This window comes from Oreochromis aureus, linkage group 12, assembly GCF_013358895.1.
Source record: "Oreochromis aureus strain Israel breed Guangdong linkage group 12, ZZ_aureus, whole genome shotgun sequence".
Classification (NCBI taxonomy): Eukaryota; Metazoa; Chordata; class Actinopteri; order Cichliformes; family Cichlidae; genus Oreochromis; species Oreochromis aureus.
Genome location: NC_052953.1, coordinates 24,055,853 through 24,074,239, shown reverse-complemented (window position 1 = coordinate 24,074,239; position 18,387 = coordinate 24,055,853). Strand labels below are relative to the sequence as shown.

The 18,387-nt window shown below is 41.6% G+C and overlaps 4 protein-coding genes across 6 annotated transcripts in view; 2 read left to right on the top strand and 2 right to left on the bottom strand.

Moving 5' to 3' along the window:
- Nucleotides 1-170: 170 nt before the first annotated feature.
- On the bottom strand, nucleotides 171-3,252 carry mblac2 (metallo-beta-lactamase domain containing 2). The gene is made up of 3 exons (XM_031731764.2): nucleotides 2,655-3,252; nucleotides 1,205-1,419; nucleotides 171-921 (listed from the first exon to the last, which is right to left on the bottom strand). The coding sequence occupies exons 1-3, from the start codon at nucleotides 3,094-3,096 to the stop codon at nucleotides 748-750; spliced, it is 831 nt and encodes a 276-aa protein (XP_031587624.1). The 5' UTR covers nucleotides 3,097-3,252; the 3' UTR covers nucleotides 171-747.
- A 118-nt stretch (nucleotides 3,253-3,370) lies between these two features.
- Nucleotides 3,371-7,415, top strand: polr3g (polymerase (RNA) III (DNA directed) polypeptide G). 3 transcript variants are annotated; one of them, XM_031731743.2, is made up of 9 exons: nucleotides 3,372-3,526; nucleotides 3,616-3,639; nucleotides 3,816-3,947; nucleotides 4,688-4,817; nucleotides 6,339-6,404; nucleotides 6,485-6,544; nucleotides 6,622-6,683; nucleotides 6,764-6,880; nucleotides 6,974-7,415. In XM_031731743.2, the coding sequence occupies exons 3-9, from the start codon at nucleotides 3,837-3,839 to the stop codon at nucleotides 7,061-7,063; spliced, it is 636 nt and encodes a 211-aa protein (XP_031587603.1). In that variant the 5' UTR covers nucleotides 3,372-3,526; nucleotides 3,616-3,639; nucleotides 3,816-3,836; the 3' UTR covers nucleotides 7,064-7,415. The 3 variants fall into 3 exon arrangements, with proteins under 3 accessions (XP_031587602.1, XP_031587603.1, XP_039477033.1); XM_031731742.2 differs by having other exon boundaries at nucleotides 3,371-3,639; XM_039621099.1 differs by lacking the exon at nucleotides 3,616-3,639.
- On the bottom strand, nucleotides 7,244-10,688 carry lysmd3 (LysM, putative peptidoglycan-binding, domain containing 3). Its single transcript, XM_031731741.2, has 3 exons — nucleotides 10,540-10,688; nucleotides 9,392-9,667; nucleotides 7,244-8,869 (listed from the first exon to the last, which is right to left on the bottom strand). The coding sequence occupies exons 2-3, from the start codon at nucleotides 9,656-9,658 to the stop codon at nucleotides 8,171-8,173; spliced, it is 966 nt and encodes a 321-aa protein (XP_031587601.2). The 5' UTR covers nucleotides 9,659-9,667; nucleotides 10,540-10,688; the 3' UTR covers nucleotides 7,244-8,170.
- A 2,348-nt stretch (nucleotides 10,689-13,036) lies between these two features.
- adgrv1 (adhesion G protein-coupled receptor V1) overlaps nucleotides 13,037-18,387 on the top strand; it is a 108,509-nt gene continuing 103,158 nt past the window's right edge. Inside the window, exon 1 of the mRNA XM_039620393.1 lies at nucleotides 13,037-13,129. The gene's annotated coding sequence lies outside the window, so the exon portion shown is untranslated. The remainder of the gene's footprint in view (nucleotides 13,130-18,387) is intronic.

The following is an 18,387-nucleotide window of genomic DNA, read 5'->3' as shown; positions in this document are numbered from 1 at the left end:
AATGACTTTAAGTTCTCTATCCTTTGAACAGGTGTTGGATCATATTCCATCCACCTCTGTTCTGCCCCTTTTTCTCTCTCTTGCAACAAATCCCATTTGAGTTCCCCCTGGAGAAGCAAATCCACTTATAAGCTGCTGCAATCTGTGCTGCAAAAGACTCAAAAAGCAGGTAGAACAGAGACTTTTATTGTCTATGTTTCGATAGCAAAGCTGTAGATTAGTCAATAGTACAAAGCACAATTACAAACATAGGAGGTAGTCGACACTGAGTCTTCACTGAGCATTGTAATATGCATAGAGAACACTATGGCCATAATGACTTTGTTTCAAATGTCTCAGAGGAAAACCCAAAGCGCCCTGTTCTGTTTGTAGTGCAGAGTTATGCTATTGTTGTGCTATTGTAACTTCACATATGCTTAAAGTATAAAAATCAAACACTGAATTATATTAACACCAACATATACATATTCATCAGCATATAAGACCAGTAAATATTTTTTATAATAGGCTTCATATGGTGCTGATTATTGACTTCTGTAACCCAGTAGGGGCATTTCACACAAAGTTTGGCAATTACTTGATTTTCAGCTGGATTACATAAGTAAATGGACAGCGTTACATTAAGTTGCAGATAAAACAGAGGTAACCCCGCCCCCACCCTTTCTGTCCTCACACTCTTCCATGTCCTCCATACTAAAACATCTCTCTTTGTGCACTTGCTTCCTGCAGCTCAATGACCCACTCTCATTAGCAGGCACACTGTGGGTTGCACACCCGCAGCGCCACCCCAGCCAGACTCCTCCAGGCAAACGTGGAGAACTTTGCAGGGCATGTTTCAGCTCTGCTGATGTACGTGGAGGCAAGCCGATGGAGCCGCTTCGCACCGAATGCATTGTAGTGCCCCGGGAGGACTTGGTCGACCTGTTAAATCCATTTTAAAGCCAATAAACATGTATTTTATTTAACAAATAATGTTTAGCACATGTTAAAGTATATTGTTTTAAGTATTAGCACAGAAAACACAGCTTGTATATGTAGGCTAATAGATACTGGTATGCCAAATTTCAGCAGAGCAACATGATATTTTCATTATAAATCTATGAAATGTTGATATAAGGTGCTTTGGGATAAATACCCCTGGAAAAAAAAAGTGGAACTGTGTACTGAAATTGTGAGGCTGCTCTCTAGTGGGCTTTAGAGTTACCTGTTCGCTGTCCACCAGCCCAACCAGGCGCTCACAGCTGCTGATGTAGTCACTGACGCGGCTGTAGGGCAGCCAGTCAATCATTGCGCCGTCATACACAACATCGCCACTGAAAAGCAACTTATTGTCCCGGTCATGAAGGCAAATGCTTCCCCGAGAGTGTCCGGGCATGTGAAGCACAGTCAGCTGTCTGTCACCAAGATTGATGACATCACCTAGGCAGGAGAAAGAGAGAGAGAGTGAAGGCATTAGGTTTTGATAATTATTCACACATACAAACGTGGCATGAACCGTAATCACCGGCCACTATGTATTTAAAATCTTAGACTTATATATAAGTGATAACTCATATTCTGGCTGACTCACGTCAGAGTTATGTTTGTGCTTTCCACATGTCACTGAGTCACACAGATTCTGTGACATTCAGTATATCATCGATTTGGTCGACGCCAGTTATGAGTTGCACTGGCAAAAAGGGTGAAGTTGATACATCAGGGAATGAGATATACCAGCTGCACTGCAGTAGTGGCTCTGACACAGCAGAACGAGTTACTCTACAACACTGCATTTTGCATTAAACCCCAACAGATACGGCGGCTCAGCAAATACATTATTTATGATATAAGCTTTGTGTATTATTATGTGTGCTATTCTGATGAATGTGTGCTTTACATAAAGACTCCAGTGACCAGTGCTTTCAAACAACGTATCCACTTTCAGATTTATCAAGTAGATTGATTCAGCTCGCCACCTGCTGATCTTTGACCCACTATAAAAAATTGTTTGAGAAAAGAGAAGACTGTGTGGTTGTTACTTCGCGCTGTGGGATGCTTTCATTAAGTGTGACACCAGTCTCTGTATGCTCTTTCTTGGAAGCAAGAGAATACATCAAAGCCATCACACTGGCTTAAAATAGAACAGCTCTGCAGCTATAGAGAATGAGCATATAGTTGCTACCAATGGAGTTTTTGTTGTTGTTTTTTTAACCCATACACTTCTAATAGGGGGAAATTGTCTGTACCTGCATTCCTTGGATAGAATATCCTGTTTTGTGTAATGGGATAATTGCACCTGTGTAATCACCAGTCCTGGCCTCATGTTGCTGCATTGAACTGGTTCCTCTAGCCTACTTTGTAACTGTAAAAATTACTGGCAGACCGACCCCTTGTCTCATCCCCACTACCTCCATTACATATATAATATGTGTCGATGTGTGAGCTAGCAAGTCATTGTTGGTCTTCTGCCAAATCGCGGTGCAGAATCTGAGGCTGGAAACGACTCTGTAGAGCATACTGTGCTCACACTAGGCCTGGTGCATCCATCAAGCCCATTACTGTATCGATTATGGTGCTTGTCACTAAGTGAATGCTTTTAGACCTTGCTGGTATTTGAGCACAGATCCATCCCTCTAGCCTAAATCAAATCTGCAAGGGCTGTATTTCCTACCTACCCTCCTGCAGTATGTGTGTGGGCTGCACAGCCTTGACTTTGTAGTGCCTTGCCCTCCATCCCGGGCTGGGAGCCTCGGCTATCTCCCTGTCGCTGAGCCAAGTGACCGTCTCGAAGTTGTCTCCGTTGGCCAGGGCATCGACCTCCGCGCTGTGGACGCCCACCTGTTGGAACTGATGCAGACCACCGGAGTGGTCGAAGTGGGCGTGGGTGGCGATGGCAAGCAGCGGGTTTTTCCTCTGCGGGTCTTTTCCCAGCAGGCCTTTGGCGTCGATGTATTCAGGTAAGCTCCTTAAGCCCAGACCCGTGTCTATCACCACGTCCTGGTGTGTGCCGCGCAGCAACCAGATGTTGGCTCGGTTCTCCGACTGGTAGAATCGCTCCTGGATCCAGAAGATTCCGTCTCCGAGCGATTTGTGAGCGTACCAGTCGACTGCAGACATCCCAGTTCATTCGCTTGTCGAAGTAGGGTTCAGTATGGTGTCTTGCTGTCAGGTGATTTATTTGGGGGGAGAGGTGTAACTAGCCTTCTAGCTACAGATGATATGTTTTCATTGAGGTTAATGCGATGGTGGCCGCAGACACACCCTTGTAGGAGGACACTAAGCTCACTGGGCAAACCGATAAACGACAACAGCTTAACGTGGGTTGCAATTGGCTATACGCAAACCACGCCTCCTCTGTCGTCACGCAGAGGAGGAGCGAGTTAAAGCCACATTTACGCATGCTGACAGTGGCGTATGGCGTGTGCAGGTTTCCAAAGCCGGTGCTAGCTAAGCAGTATAAAGTCTAAGCAGTATCTTCATTAGGTTCAGCTGAAATGTATGTGATTTTTAAGGAGTTGTCGAGGGACAGATAAAACCGGCCAGAGAGGTACATTAAAAAACTGAAACATGTGGATCCAGTAAGAGCTAAATATCGCTGTCCAGCTCTGAAGTAGACTTTGTGCTTTTTTACATTAGGCGCAGTATACTAACAGGCTTCTAGTAAGTATTTCGACATACTTTACACGTAGAGTGCGTCTCTGATGCTGACTAAAGCTTCATCGCTGGCAGAGTCACGCTAAAGGCGATGGAAGCTGTAGAACGTTAACTTTCATCAACACGTGTTGACTGGAGATATGTGGACGTGTGTGTGTGTGTGTGTGTGTGTGTGTGTGCAGGAACAGAGGAGACCTGCAGCCATGGCAGGCAAGGGTCGTGGAGTTGGTGCTTTTACCTTCAATATTGACGCTCTGGGCATCGGCAGGGGCAACATGCCAGAAGCCAGGGTGGGGCCCAGTCCTCTGTTTCCAGTAAGTACCGAACACAGTCTTTTACACACACACACACACACACACACACACACACACACACACACACACACACACACACACACACACACACACACACACACACACACACACACCAGCAGGATGACAGATTGCATTTCAGTATAACAAATTCACCTCTAATGGTCAAACTTTACTGGAGCGACTTTGGGAGAGACCTTTTTGAGAGAGGTAGGTGAAATTTGCATGGAATTTGAATAGCAGACTATATACAGTGGAGGTTTACTTATAATAGGTTAAGGTTTATTCTTTGTAATAAAATTTACGAAACATTTTACTGCATTTGTATTTAAATGAAGGGAGATGAAAGTATATTTATCGTGCTCATGGCCAACATGTGTTTAAGAGTTATGACCCAATGAGTGTCTCTCACAGGGTTCACAAATAAGCACAAAGGGGGTAAAGGGCAATAATGTATGCGCTTATGTTAAATTCATGGCCAGGTTTTCTAATTTGGTCGTGTGTATTCCCAAAGAATATGGCAGATATTTACGTGCCTCTTGGATTCTGCCAGGATGCTTTATGGGGATTTTTTTTTTCTTTTAAACACAGTTTGGACTATGCTTACAATGTAGTATATTTTGACTATTCATACTTAAAATGTTGAACACCTTTACATGGCAGTCTGAATTTCAGTTAGATTTGAAATTTATTTGCACTTGAACATTATTAATATCGGCATTACATCATCCATACTTCTCCAGAGCACGGATTTTAAACCAGTTCCACTGAAAGCTGGCGAGGATGAGGACTATATGCTGGCCTTAAAACAAGAGATGAGGGGAACAATGCAACGGCTGCCATACAACATCAAACCTCAGTCCAATAAAGCAGGTGAGGAAGGCGGTGCATTAGAAACCTGACATCAGCTGAAATGACGCTGTAAGACAGTTGTCTGCTGTGGGGGAAGATAATGCAGCTTTTAGGAACAAAGACTTTCAGTTAAGGTCATATCTGGGAAACGGAGAGAGGCAGATTAATGACAGAATATTGAGTTACAGATGTCTCATCTTGCGAAACCACAGATTTCTTTTGTCTGGATTACTGGCCTTTCAAAACTCTCCTGTTCCACAGTTAGCTAAATGTAACCATGTAAAGAAGTCAGTGTATTTTATAGGGGGAAGGGGGGATTGCTTATTCAGCAGGGGGTCTGTGGTGAACATGACTATAGGGAAATTACCTATGAAAAGGAAGTGCACCCAGTTCTTCTGTGCAGAAGCAAATATACACACATCATGACCGATAAACAGAGAAACAGCTGCTGCTTCATATCTACAGCCTCTTCAGCAAGACTCTCATCCCATGGTTGAGCACCACCTCCGCTGTCTTAGATAGCTGTTAGACATTGTACTCCATCCAAAACCTGCAGTAAAAAGAGAGCTGGTTCATGGGCTGTAGAGCAGAACAAATACTAAATGTCTTTTAGCTTGATGAGGCCAAGGCCTATTAACTTCTCATCAGTGATCATCATTGATTACAACTAGTCTGTCTTTGACAGGAAAAAAAGAAGGATTTGTTTGACAGGGCTCATTGGATTGACGCACAATGGGAGAGTTGAAGGAACTCTGTGAAGATCCAAGAAGGAGAATTGATAATTTACATAATTTGGGAAAGTCTATTTGAGCTATTTTAAACAATATCACATTCCAAGTTTTCAATTTTCTGGAAGAAGATCCGAACTGTTACCCTCGGATGAGAGAAAATTGGTTAGGATGTTCACGAACAACCGAAGAACAACCGGGTCTCAAGTCTACCGTGAAATCGAAACTACTCAAAGACCAGCCGCTGAAGCGAGTTTTAATTCTTTTGCCGACCACAAAAGAATACCCTGCTCCAAAATCAACAGCTTCAATTTCAACTGAAATTTGCAGCTAGATGGTTGAAACTTTGGACACAATTGGGTGTTCAAACAGGACAGTGTTCCCAAATACACATCAAAATTGGTTTTGGATTGGATAAAGCAGACTAACATTAAAATTCTGGCTTTTGCAAAACCACAGCCTCAATCTTATTGAAAATTTGTGGACTATGCTTAAAAGTCCGGTCCGTCTGGGTGGGCGGCATTTAGTGTTATCAGTCCTTTCATCCTTCAAGACCTGCCAAAATTAATCCAAGCTTCTGTAACAAATTCTTGTATTTTTTTGTTTTTTTTAAAGGCATTAAAGATGCATGCTGTACAGTCCTTCCACTCTATAAAAATATCATTTCAAAGAAATCATTAAAGCCCCAAATGACCATGACATTCATGCTACTGACTGTATGTAAACTTCTAGAGTAACACTGCAGTTTGTGTTGACGCATACTAGTCTAAATGTTTTTAAGAGTATGACCTTTCTTTTGTTTACTTGAAAACAGAAGTGGAGAGATACACCGAGAGATACCTGAAGCAAAGCCAGATTGACGACAATGAATGGACTCCAGGTACGTGCGTAACACATCATTATGGGATTAGGTGGAACACAAAAAAGAGGATGATGATAACATTTTTCTTGATATTTTAGACTGGAACCTTTTTCCAAAAGAACTGATGCCCAGAAGAAAACGACCTCAGGCTAAAACGGGTACATTAAATACAATATGTATGAAATCACATTTCTTGTTACTATAAGAATAAAGACCCAATGTTTAACTCCAACAGGCACAAAAAAAAGTGCGAAGATATCACGCAAGGACACAGAGAACATTCTGACCAAATTAGATGTAAGCTTCATTTAAATTTACTGTCAGTTCTCTCTCCACACCTTTGGTGTTTCACATGAGTAATTTGATATTAATGCCAGGAACTGGCAAACAAAGATGACCCTGAAAAATCAGATGAGGAGACTGAAAAGAAGCCGCGAAATGAGGATGAAGAGGAAATTGAAGAGGAAGAATATGAAGAGGAGGATATTGAAGAGGTGTGATTCCAAGATGTACTGCAAAATGTGTTACACATAACGATCAATATGTACAAACTAGATCTAACATTGCTTTCTCTTCGTTCTGTGTAGGAGAACGACTACATAGAAAGCTACTTCGACAACGGTGAAGATTTCGCTGCGGACAGTGACGATAATATGGATGGCGAAGCAACATACTGAGCGTCTCTCAAGCAAGGACGTGCTGAAGTTAAACATAATGTGACTGCTTCTTTTGGTTAAATATTGCACATAAGTTGGGAATGCTATTCAGTGTGGAGCGATGCCCTTTTTCTTTTTCTGATCAAGCTTTCGTTAAAGACTAATGTAAATAAGAAATGCTGAAATATGTGCACACGGCAATAATTTATTCAAAATAGATTTATTTATTCTTCATCCTGTAGACAAGTTTCACAGGTTGAAAGGCACATACTGTTAAGAACACAATGCTCTGTCATAGAATATCAACTGAACACAGTGAGAAAATAAAAGGGCTACATAACAAGTCTAAAAATTGTACATAATTACAAATGAGTTATTGTGGGAATATTGTGCATTTTCCTCACCATGCTCTTATTTATATTTTTGTTTCTTAATTTAAAAAAAACAAACCCCTACAGTTCTTTCAAGCAGGATGGAGATTCAAGAAAATTTCATTTTAACTCCAACTGATGATCAATACTGGTAGTGTACATAAAAACTGATGTTCAGTCTTCAAATAAATTAATTTTAATTACACACAGTGGCAGCAATCCTAACTTTTCCAACAAGTACCATATAACTAACATGGCTAAAGTTACAGCTCAAACGTCTTTTAAACAAATCCACAGTTATAAGCGAGCCCACTGAACCATTTTAATCGAATAGTTTATTCTGCAGTGCTGCTGTCTGTAACTCCCTGGGCAGCATTTGTGTGTAACCGGCTAAAAATTCTCCAGCACAGTTGACTGCAAAGACACCATCTCGAGTTTACAGGAGACACTCAGACCAACTATGAAATGCAGTCACTTTTAAAAAGGTTGAAGCAGCACAGCGTTGGTCTATCAAACCAGACATAAATCTTGCGAAGAGTTGGACCCACATTCAGTCTGTCAACTGTATGCAAATGGAGAGACACAAGTTATGATTGTGGTCACACCTTAGTCTCTCAATCCTTCAAAGTTATTGTCTCCTGTATAATTAAGCCAGATAGATTTAAGTGATGTTTTAAACGTTATCTGTAAATGGGAACATCAGCATAATTCTATTAGTTCTCAGAGTTAGCGACACATTTTAGGTGGAAATTCCTTGCTATGTTTTCTCATTTTCTCCATCTCCACCGTCTCCTGCTTTGTCCGCAACCCCTCCCTGCTGAGCTTCATTAACTGCATGCTTAGCTTGAGCATCTCCATGAATGTCTTTACTCCTGAGCAAACCGTTGTCTTGTTGATACCCATAAGACAAGCCGTTGTGAGTTTGTGTAGGCATACCATGATGGCTGACGTCAGCTTTCACAAGAACTTCATAATACAACAGATAAAAGATGGGTGTGACAATGCCGACAAAAAGCATGATTGCCACAGCAGTCCACCATCCCATGCCCCAGTCTGCCCCATAATAAGGATCCTTCCTCTGTACTGGTTTATATCCAGCTTCTCCTAGTAATGGCTGCTGCTGTTGCTGCGTTAAAGAGGACACAACCTCACTGAGGCCGCTCCGAGATGGTCCTGTGGATTTCACCAGCCACTCAATGTCCTTGTCCTTCTCCATCAGGAAACCTTCCACGCTGTCAGTGGAAGAACAGGAGTCCATGGAGGATTCAGAAGGGAGAGAAGTAATGTGCGAGACCTGTGGCGGGTGTCTAGTGCCTGTGGGCGAGGCAGATTTGAGAGTAGCAGCGTTATGAGTCTCAGTGAGGACACTAAAGCGCCTCACAGGAATCTTAACTAAACGCAGGGCAAAAAAGTCCTGCTCTGTCAAAAGGTTGTTGGCACGCTTGATGTCCGCCACCTGGGATTCACAGGGGAAAAAAATAAAAAATTATAAGAAGTAATTAATAAGCCACTTACAATTTGCCATCTGTTGAACCTTTAGAGCCAACCACTGAATTGTACCTGAACTCTTTACATGCATATATAAAAAACACTAATTATAATAAACTTTCCACAGATGTTTGTCAATCTCACATATCTTTTCTAAAAAAGTGCTGCTTTACATATAGTAAGAAATCATTTTGAAACATTGTAGTGAAAACTACAAATATTCAATCTGAAGGTTGCTTCCAATTCTTTGTTTAGCAAGCAGTTTCAATTTCAGAAATTAATAACCACTATCATCATAAAATAAATTTAGCAACAACAGTTTAACTACAACTCACCTGCTTTCCTAAACATATAAAGCAACAAAGCATGTTTCTGTATGTTTCCTACGTAAAGAGAAAAGTGCAGGTATACAAAAACATACAAATGAGGATTTCAGTCAATGCTGCAAAGGAGAGGTAAAACAAACACACAAATCTAAGCAAACACATACTGAGCAATGGTACTGAAGGGCAATGCTGTTCAGAGTGTCTCCCTCCTGGATATCTCTGGTCAAATAGATAATGTCATCCATTCTCTCTTTAGAGGTGCTCCTCCTGAGTCTCTCTCTGCCACGAGGCCGCAGCTCATAGCTTTCACCATCCTCTTCTGACATATCATTTTCTGAGCTGTTGTTTCCGAACAGATAGGCATGACCGCCATTGGCAGGCTGCACCATGGTGGCTGACTGGAATCCATAGTGCTGGCTTCTGCTGGACATTTTTCTTCACTGTTTTAGGCAGAAGGAAACAATGGCTCAGAGCACAGGCTGATATACTGAATCAAGAAAAAAACTTATTAGAGTGTGCATCTTAAAATCTATGGGCTATCCAACTTGCTTAACATGTGCTACTGTAGTTTAACAGAATAGGCATTAACATTTTGGCAGTATATGAAAATAGAAAACACATTAATCCTGCTATGATCTGACAGATAAGACTGATTACACTGAATGTTTTAGTCTCAACATATACCACTATGATCATGCTATAAGATCAGGCTAGTCAGCTCTCAAAAAAGGTTCAGTCAGATCAGATAAAGGTCCACCATATCACAACTCTGAAATAACCGCAAGGCAATACTATGTTATTAGTTTCAACAAAAAGCCGTCTATTTTTGGACCAATGTAAGGCCAGACAACGAGTGTTATGTAAGCAGCATCTAGTGCTGAATGGTTTAAACAACGGGCACACCAGTAATCATCTTCTTATTCAAGTACGCAGGCATGTGATTAACTAACCAAGCTCGTAAAGCGATATGGTGGCTAAAATTTAAGGTTAGCAACCATTTAGCTACGTTGTTGTCTACGAACAGCATAATGCTGCTACACTCTTGTTTTTCTCGTAAAACAACAGTGCAGTGTGGGACGGTTATATTTCAGAAATAACCGCGTAAGTTAAGAAACACTTTCGTTTAAGCCACTAAACTACTGTCAACAAGAAGCGACATGTACAACCGAATAGAAACCCATCTCCACAGGCTAGGCTACTGCTAACTGGAGTCCACATCTATTATGTCGCCACCGCTAATAAGCTTTGTAGTGTCCCGTTGATAAGCAGTTGATTAAAATGTCTTTAGGAAATCGTTTACAACTACATTTACCTGATAAAGTGAATCCCGATCCCTCAATTGTTCTTTCTACGGTCCATACTTCCACTGGATTCTCCTTGGTCTCTCCCTGTAGTCTGTTTGTTACGTACCTGCTAACCGCTATTGAACTGCTACCGCTCACGCCACGTCAACACAATATTTACGTAATGACGCTACCACACGCGACCGCAGCGCAACCTTTATTTTTTCGCCGCGAGGTGGCGCCCAACGTCAAGTAAAACTGCGTGTAAAGTAACTTAATTTTGAATAGAAATGATAGAGTTTTGTTTCATTTTCTCAGTTTACACCCGTGTATTGATATTCGCGGTAGCTGTGAGGTTAAACTAACGGCTTTGTTTATAAATGTACAACACTGCACGCGTGTTGGCTGTGAACACTGAGGCTTTATGGGGGCTAAACCCTGCTAACCGTGTCTGTAAACAGCTAGATTAACCTTAAGCCAGCCAGATTCCGTTTAGTCGTAACCTCTGTCACTATGAACAGGATATAGGTAATAAAGTTTACTCTACTTAAATACAGAGTAAACTGTATTATTTATATTCTGAATTACGTACCTGTTGGTTACCACTGCTGACCCTTGAATATACAGTACTGCGAAGAAAAAAGTCTTAAGAGACTATGCATAAAGAAAAAAAAATTACTTAAAAATGGGAAATATGCGCAGTGATTGCAGAAACTGCAGATGAGTGCAAACATACATGGAAATACAGCACACAATTTTGAGTGCTGTATTTTGCACAATTCTAATAAGTTTGAAAGTCACATTTCTTCAACATAGCCTGGATGTCTTAGGCAAGCTTTCTTGTAATTTCTTAAAGTAGCCTCCAGGAATAGTTCTCTAAGATTCTTGAAAGACATTCAAAGCTCTTTGGATGTTTTCTGTGGTTTTTCTGTTCCGGGTGTGCGTTTATTGCATGGGGTGTGTGTTTGGTATCATCATCATATTAAAAAATGCAGCTGGTGTCAGACACACTCTTTCCGCACTCTTTCTGGTGTTGCATGGTGCCTCAAATTCTGACAGCAGTTTTCTGAGTTCATAACTCCATAAATTTTGCCAAGTTCCCCAACACCATGTGGCTTAAATGCAGCTCAAAATACTGACAGAGCCTTCACTGTGTTTTACAGATGGCTGGACTCTGTACATACTGAAAATGATTTGAACCAAAAATCCAAACCAAAAGGTTTGGATTAATCATTCCCGCAAGACCTGTTGCCACTGATTTTCAGTCCCGTTCTTGTGTAATTTGGCATACCTCAGCTTTTTCTCCTTGTTTTCCTTCCTCATGACTTCTTGACAGCCACCTTTTCCACAGACCATTTCTGATGAGGCTTTAGTAAACAGAAAATGTATCAACCTAAGGGCCAGATCCATCTCGCATGTCCTATGTTACGTCTTTGCTGGATTTATTTGTCTATTTTTTAAGGATATGCCTTTCAGATACTGTTCATCTGCTGTAAATAGTTTTGTAGCCCTGCCACTTGTTCATTTTCCTCAAAATTTGGCTAAAGATAGAATTTGAAATTGGTTCTTTTATCCGTTACGTGTAGAGACAACACTGCGTCCTCCTTTGAGTTAGTTGCCTGTTTTAAGCTTGAAAGATTCACAAGTCATTATTAAATCAAATATAATTCCTAGAAAATGGACAGTGTACAAGGGCTGGGCTGAAAATGAGTGGAAAAGCAGCCAATGTCCAAAGAAAAACTTTGAAAGACCTTCAGAAAACCTGGAGAACTATTGCTCAAGAGTACTTAAAACAAGTAGTAATGAATAGCAATGAATGAATGGACTCTATTATCATTATACATAGCACAATGAAATTTGGTTTTGCCTGCTATTGAGAAAATAAATAAATGGACTAAATAAGAATACATAAGTTAACCAGAATAAAGCGCATACTATTTAAAAAACGAGATTTGGCTGAAGACTTTTGCACAGCACTATATATATTACTCTATAAAATTGTGTGAACTGGGATCAGCTGTAAATGAAGTTCCTCAGGTGCAAATTTGCAAAAGTTTGTGCAGAGTGTAAGTGGCAGACCACAGGGTAGAGGAGAGCGGCTCTCCATGCCTGCTCGGCTCACAAGGTGGAGCTGTCGGCCAGCACAGCGTGTGCACGGTAGTGTGCACTCTTCAGAGACAAATGGGATTAAAACATCTTGTCTCATTAGCAGCGACCGGGAGACGAGCTCGAGTCTCCGAGTAGCTGTAAACTAAGCTTTCTGCTCGGAAAGCAGGCCGTGTTTGTACAGTAACAACAGCTACAGCTGCCACATGGCCGCAGGAGCCCGGAGTTGTGTGTAGAGAGGAGCAGGTCTCAGAGAGCCGTGTCCGTCTCGGCTATTTCAGCCGGCTCCAGTCCCGTTACATGACAGACGCGCTTCTACCCACGTTGTTCACGGAGAGCTAAAAGCCGCCGAGGGGAAGGTTCAGTGTCAGACAACACGAAACGATGCAGTTACCGGCTGCTGTTTGAGAAGACGTGGAACCGAAGGTCTTCGGAGCGCACACCGATGTTATCCACAGAAATAAAAATTACAGAGTACAATATTTTGGACTGAGAGGTCAAGCACAGTGTCAGGTAAGTTAACCCGATTCGTGTTGTGTGCTTTTACTAAGATTTTTCTGTCTGTCAGTGTGATTTGTGAGTTAAGACCGAGGATGAGTGGCGACCAGCAAAACTTTACAGGATTAATTTCACAAAGAGCTGAAGATGCGTCCGATGTGGTTTCGTGACACTCTTGTATTACAGTCTGTCAGGACAATGCAGCCGTCTTGGATTTATTTCTCAGTAAGCCAGTGAGAAATGACTGGTTCCTCCAGCCGCTAGAGTCAGCGGTGGATTAATAGTGGGAAGGATAAAGGAAACAAATGAGTAGCGATACCCCTCATCAATTATGCCAGACAGCTCAAGCAGACGCATTGTGTAAGACTATAAGAAAACGATTAAAAGTGGTTGGCCGCTGCTAATTTCTTTTTGCCCTGTGCCAAAAATACCCCTTGGTGCAGCTAATAAAATTGAAAAGCTTAAATATTGATTCAGCGCAATCAGTAGATGAATGGCCGAGTAGCCCATTGAGGACGGAGACAAACGCTTCCATGGTTACATCCAGGATCTCCAGTGTGATTACTCCGCTTTGTGTGGGTTTTCGCTCTCCCACTGAAATAAAACAACAACTGCCACACATGGTGAGCCGGGGGACCTTCTCATAAAGACTCCGCTGACTAATCTATAGGCTTACTCGGGCCATAAGTAATCTTGGCATACTTTGAGTTGCGCACATGTGCTGCTACTGTTAAAGAAACGAGCGGCGCCTTTAGCCCCATTGTGATGCTGCTTCTTTTTTGGGGGGTATTTTACGCAGATGGCTCCATAATTTACACCAGTTCGTGGGGTGGGGTTTGCAGACCTTAAATAATTGAACATCTCCTCCTGATCTCTAATTGATTTGACATGATGTCATCTTCGTGCGTCCTTTGCAAATCTCTTTTGTTGCCTCCTCTGTGGTGTGGCCAGCAGAGTTAAATCCTTTTTTCTCACTGGGGAGGAAGGGTGGGGAGCTGTTTCTGTATCCATTCAGCGTTTACACCTGCTCTCCATCAGCTGTTTCTTCTGTGAATCTTTGTAGAAATTAGTAAAATTATTTAATCAATTTGTTCCCTCTTTTTTACAAAGAAGCAGCACAAGTTGACAGGGGGTTCACAGTTTTATTCTTTTCAACCTCCTCTCTCCATTCTCATCATTAGAAAGTCATATGTCAGAGTGAGTTTGTTTTTGCAGATTGGGATTCTCTAAGATCCTCACTTGCTCAGAGGTCAGGTCCTTTGTTTGTCGGTGTTTATGTCATTGCCTGGCAGGGGTCAGCCCCCATTCGCCTGTGCAAGGGGCTGAATGTGATTCACTGGGCGGAAACTGTTTTACTGCTCGCCTCTCTTTCCTTCTGTCTCACCTCCCTAATGGCTGCACGGTACAAAGGGGGGCAGTGCCATAAACAGACTATTCATTGATGAAAGGTGTTGGACTGTCGCATGATGCAGAAAGGATGAGACTGATATTTGGTGGGGATGAGAGGTACTCTCGTTTTAGTGTGTGGGGATAGAGTGAAAGAGTGGATGAAGGCACCATGCAACAGGCTACCCCCCCCCCCCCACCCCACCCCACCCCCATTGAATCACTTGCTTCAAGAGATATGTGAAGCACATCTTTTATCTATAATAATTCATTTTTGATGTTGAGATCTTGTTGTATGTTCTGTCGTCTAATTAACATTCAGCATGCTCCTCGTGGCTCCTCAGCAACAAGTGAGACTGGAGCTATGCTAACTTAAAATGTCGCCCTGCTTTTTATCTGAACTTTGATCATTATGTCTAATACTTCATTGCCTGGTCTGGTGAAGCAAGCTTAAGATTTTCTAAACTGACAAATTCAAGCCATGAATAATTCCCTTGAAATGTTCTCTCTCTGTTTTACTGTTTTGTACTTTGTTTTTAAAAAGTAATTTGACAGTTGGTGCTTACACACGGGAAACAGGATCATGGTTTAGTAGCTGTTGTCTTTGGAGCAAAGACACAGGAAAGCGGTGGCCTTTCAGTGATGTCCAGCAATCCTGAGGTCTCTTTAGCGGGCCTAACCAACCACATATTGTTCCCGGTGAGAGGATTCTAGTACGGTCACTGCCGTGAGCTCTCGGCTGTGACCTCTACGTCACATTTCACAACCACAAGCTCATTACATACACACACAGACACGCACACACACACACTTGTACTTTTACAGTTATTGTTATAGCGTCTTCTCTAGGAGCAAAGAGGAGACCTGCTACTTGTTCATTTGTTGACCATCTCCAATCCAGGACTAAACTTGACCCTGACCTTTTTGGTGGTGAATCAGATAGGTTTCAGAGCCTTTACTACCTGCTGTTCTAACTCTGATGCATGACCAGTTCTTCTAAAATGTTACAGAATTATCAATACAAATGATCAGTTTTGGTTTGTAGTATTTACACTGCATTCAATTTTATCTACATTTCTATCCTTGCAAGTTCAAGCTGGTCTGTTTCTTTTTATCTAGCAAACAGCATGGAAAATCTGTGCACAGCAAAATTTCCTCAGATATCAAAACATAGGGAAAAGTACAAGAACGTTCTGGAAGGCTGTGTCCTTTGTTTCACATTAGCTTGGCTAGACTTTGTACAAGTTAAATGGCGTTTTAAAGAGTACTGAAAACATTTTCTTTTCACCAGTCATCAAATAATGTGTTATTCCAAAGCTCCACAGATTTATTTGATGATTACATCTTTGATTGTTCGTTATTGATTCCATTCTTTTAAAGATGAAGACCCCCACCTGGATCCCTTTGTCTGGCGATAAATCCACACATGTTAAAATCCACGTGGAGCCATGTGGAAAGCATCCCGTGGTGCCCTCTGCCCGTGGTGCAGGTTGAGTTGCTCACAGCCTCACATTTGGCTGGAAGGACATCATGGGTATCTAACCTTATACTGTTTCTTTTTTGTAACCACCACTTCCCCTTTCTAATGACTTTACTTGTGTTATGTGTGTCTGAGTCTGAAAGAGCGTGAAAAATAATGAGCTTCAGAAAAGCAGTGTCCTGTCCATATAAAACAAACCTATCGAAGTAGGTCACCAACGTTTTACATCTACAACTCCTGGAAAAACGTTTGGCATCACCGCTCTGATACTTTGAAGCACATACACAGACCACAGATATGATATAAAAACTACTTTTGTTTGATAGCTGAAGATTCTGGCTTCGTGAAATTCTAGTAAAACAGCTCAGTTGTTTTTAAGATTAATGACATTTTTTCCAGATCAATCTGACGAAGAAATTATGCAAAATAAAGTTGGCTGTTCCCAGTCACCCGTGTCTAAAATTCAGATCAAGTATGGAAACATTATAAAAGGAAAATATACTAGCAGATGGAAGATGTCACAGCATCAGGAGAGAAAACTCAAAGCGATACTGTATGTCTTGAAAATGCACAAGAAAACTGATGAAAAGCAAATGGGGAGAAACACGTTTGTTTGTTTGTTTGTCATATAACTGAAAAGGGCTGAATGAAATGGGATTTACATACAGAAAAGTGAAACTAAAACCAGCATTACCACCTAAACAGAAGAAAACAAGGTTACAGCGGGCTACAGGGAAGTGATCAAAGACTACGTTTGATTGATTTGGTTGAAGGCGATGTTTAGTGATGAATTACAGGTCTGCACTGGCCAAGGAGATTATGCTGGGACTTTAGTCTGGTGTCATTCCAGTGAAACATAACAATGACTGCCTGAGGAAAACAAGCAGACTTGTATGTGAAATAAAAGACTAAGAGAGAGACACATGTACACATTTTGGACACTTTTCTCATTCTGTCAATAGAAAATAGATTTGGTACATGGCACGCCTTAATCTGTCAAACAGTATCCGTGCCAGCTTGATACACAGTGTTGCTTTTCATTAATGAAGTCCATATTTTTTTGTTTTGAATGAACATCCTCCAAGTGTGGTGATTCCATAGAGTTTTATTTTCTTTATTTATCCACTAACCCCCTAGTTTCTGTGTAAGACCCATAATTTTACATTTCACTTGCACAAACTTTCCTTCTTTGTTTATCTCTCACTGCTCTCATTGTGCCACTGTTCATCACGTCAGAGGAATTCCTCGTATGTTTGTGAGGCTGATCCAAGCGTGTCTGAGAATGTGGCGGGTGTGTTTATTTATGTAAAAAGATGTAAAAAGATGTGCACATCCACTTTCTCTCATTGTCTGGGTATATGTTAAAAAAACGATAAAAAACGATTGTTGTATGGACACTGAACAGGACCCACAAACATGAACATGTGCACCGTCTCAAATTCACTATTACATAACACGTTGGTTGTTTTGAATCACAACAAAGTTGATTAACAGCTTCATTTGAGCCATGATCACCATTTATTTTTACTGGTTTTGGTATTTTTCTCTAATAAATGAAATTTCTTGACCAGAGTCGTTCAGGAATTTGCTTCAGCCTCACCGTCTGGCCCTTAGTTTTCAAGAGGCTACAACAGCCTGAAAAAGGGGCTGTCCCACACCTACTGTAGTAAGGATGTGTATAGTGTGTGTGTCCTTATTTAAAAGTGATAGAGTAGAGCTGGGAGAATAGAAGGGAGTCTGAATGGGAAGATTTGGATTCTGCAGGAGAGGAGGCTAGCATGCCAAAAAGTGGGAGAAACAAAAGAATAGAGAACTGTGGCAATGTCAGAAATGCACATAGAACACAAAAAGGAGCATGAGTGAACAAAAGCCTTGCTCCTTAAAATTGTGTGCTGGTCAGTGAATCGTAAAGTCCCGCTTCTTCTACAATGAAAATACACCCCCGTTCTGGGTTGCCTCTCAGTTTTGTGAACTCTTTTGAAATGCAATTAGCATTTCATCCAGGCCCAACCGGTTACATGCAAGGAAGTAATACCCTTTCTAATTTGGCCCTTTGGTCTGTGAAGCTATGGAGAGCGCAACCTTGTTTAATCCTCTGAAAGTGTTTTTCTGTCTGCCTCCAGCACTGTCTGTCATACAGGCTAATCAGTCAGCCAGTGCTCAAACTGGAAAGCCCACTAAACTGCTTGCGCACTGGTCCCTACTCAATTGGAACCACTTTCCTTTTTTTCTATATCCTTTCCTTCCCACTAAGAAGAAGAAAAATCTCTTGTTTTTGGTTGGGGACGCAAGATGCCATTGGCTCCACTTAAGAGCAGCCGACCACGGCCATATGGACAATACCTCAGGAGATTTCTCCCTCTCTGTGTTTCCTTTTTCACAGCAAAATGCACTTGATTGGCAGTCT

Bases quoted from the DNA above. Each gene is read 5' to 3' on its own strand.
- mblac2 (XM_031731764.2), bottom strand. From the start codon at position 3,096: ATGTCTGCAGTCGACTGGTACGCTCACAAATCGCTCGGAGACGGAATC. The intron at 1,420-2,654 runs GTAGGTAGGAAA...TCTCCTGCCTAG, and splicing joins CACACACATACTGCAGGAGG to GTGATGTCATCAATCTTGGT. The intron at 922-1,204 runs GTAACTCTAAAG...TGGATTTAACAG, and splicing joins GGCTGGTGGACAGCGAACAG to GTCGACCAAGTCCTCCCGGG.
- polr3g (XM_031731742.2), top strand. From the start codon at position 3,837: ATGGCAGGCAAGGGTCGTGGAGTTGGTGCTTTTACCTTCAATATTGAC. The intron at 4,818-6,338 runs GTGAGGAAGGCG...ACTTGAAAACAG, and splicing joins ACCTCAGTCCAATAAAGCAG to AAGTGGAGAGATACACCGAG. The intron at 6,684-6,763 runs GTAAGCTTCATT...TATTAATGCCAG, and splicing joins ACATTCTGACCAAATTAGAT to GAACTGGCAAACAAAGATGA.
- lysmd3 (XM_031731741.2), bottom strand. From the start codon at position 9,658: ATGTCCAGCAGAAGCCAGCACTATGGATTCCAGTCAGCCACCATGGTG. The intron at 8,870-9,391 runs GTATGTGTTTGC...TGTGAATCCCAG, and splicing joins CCCTTCAGTACCATTGCTCA to GTGGCGGACATCAAGCGTGC.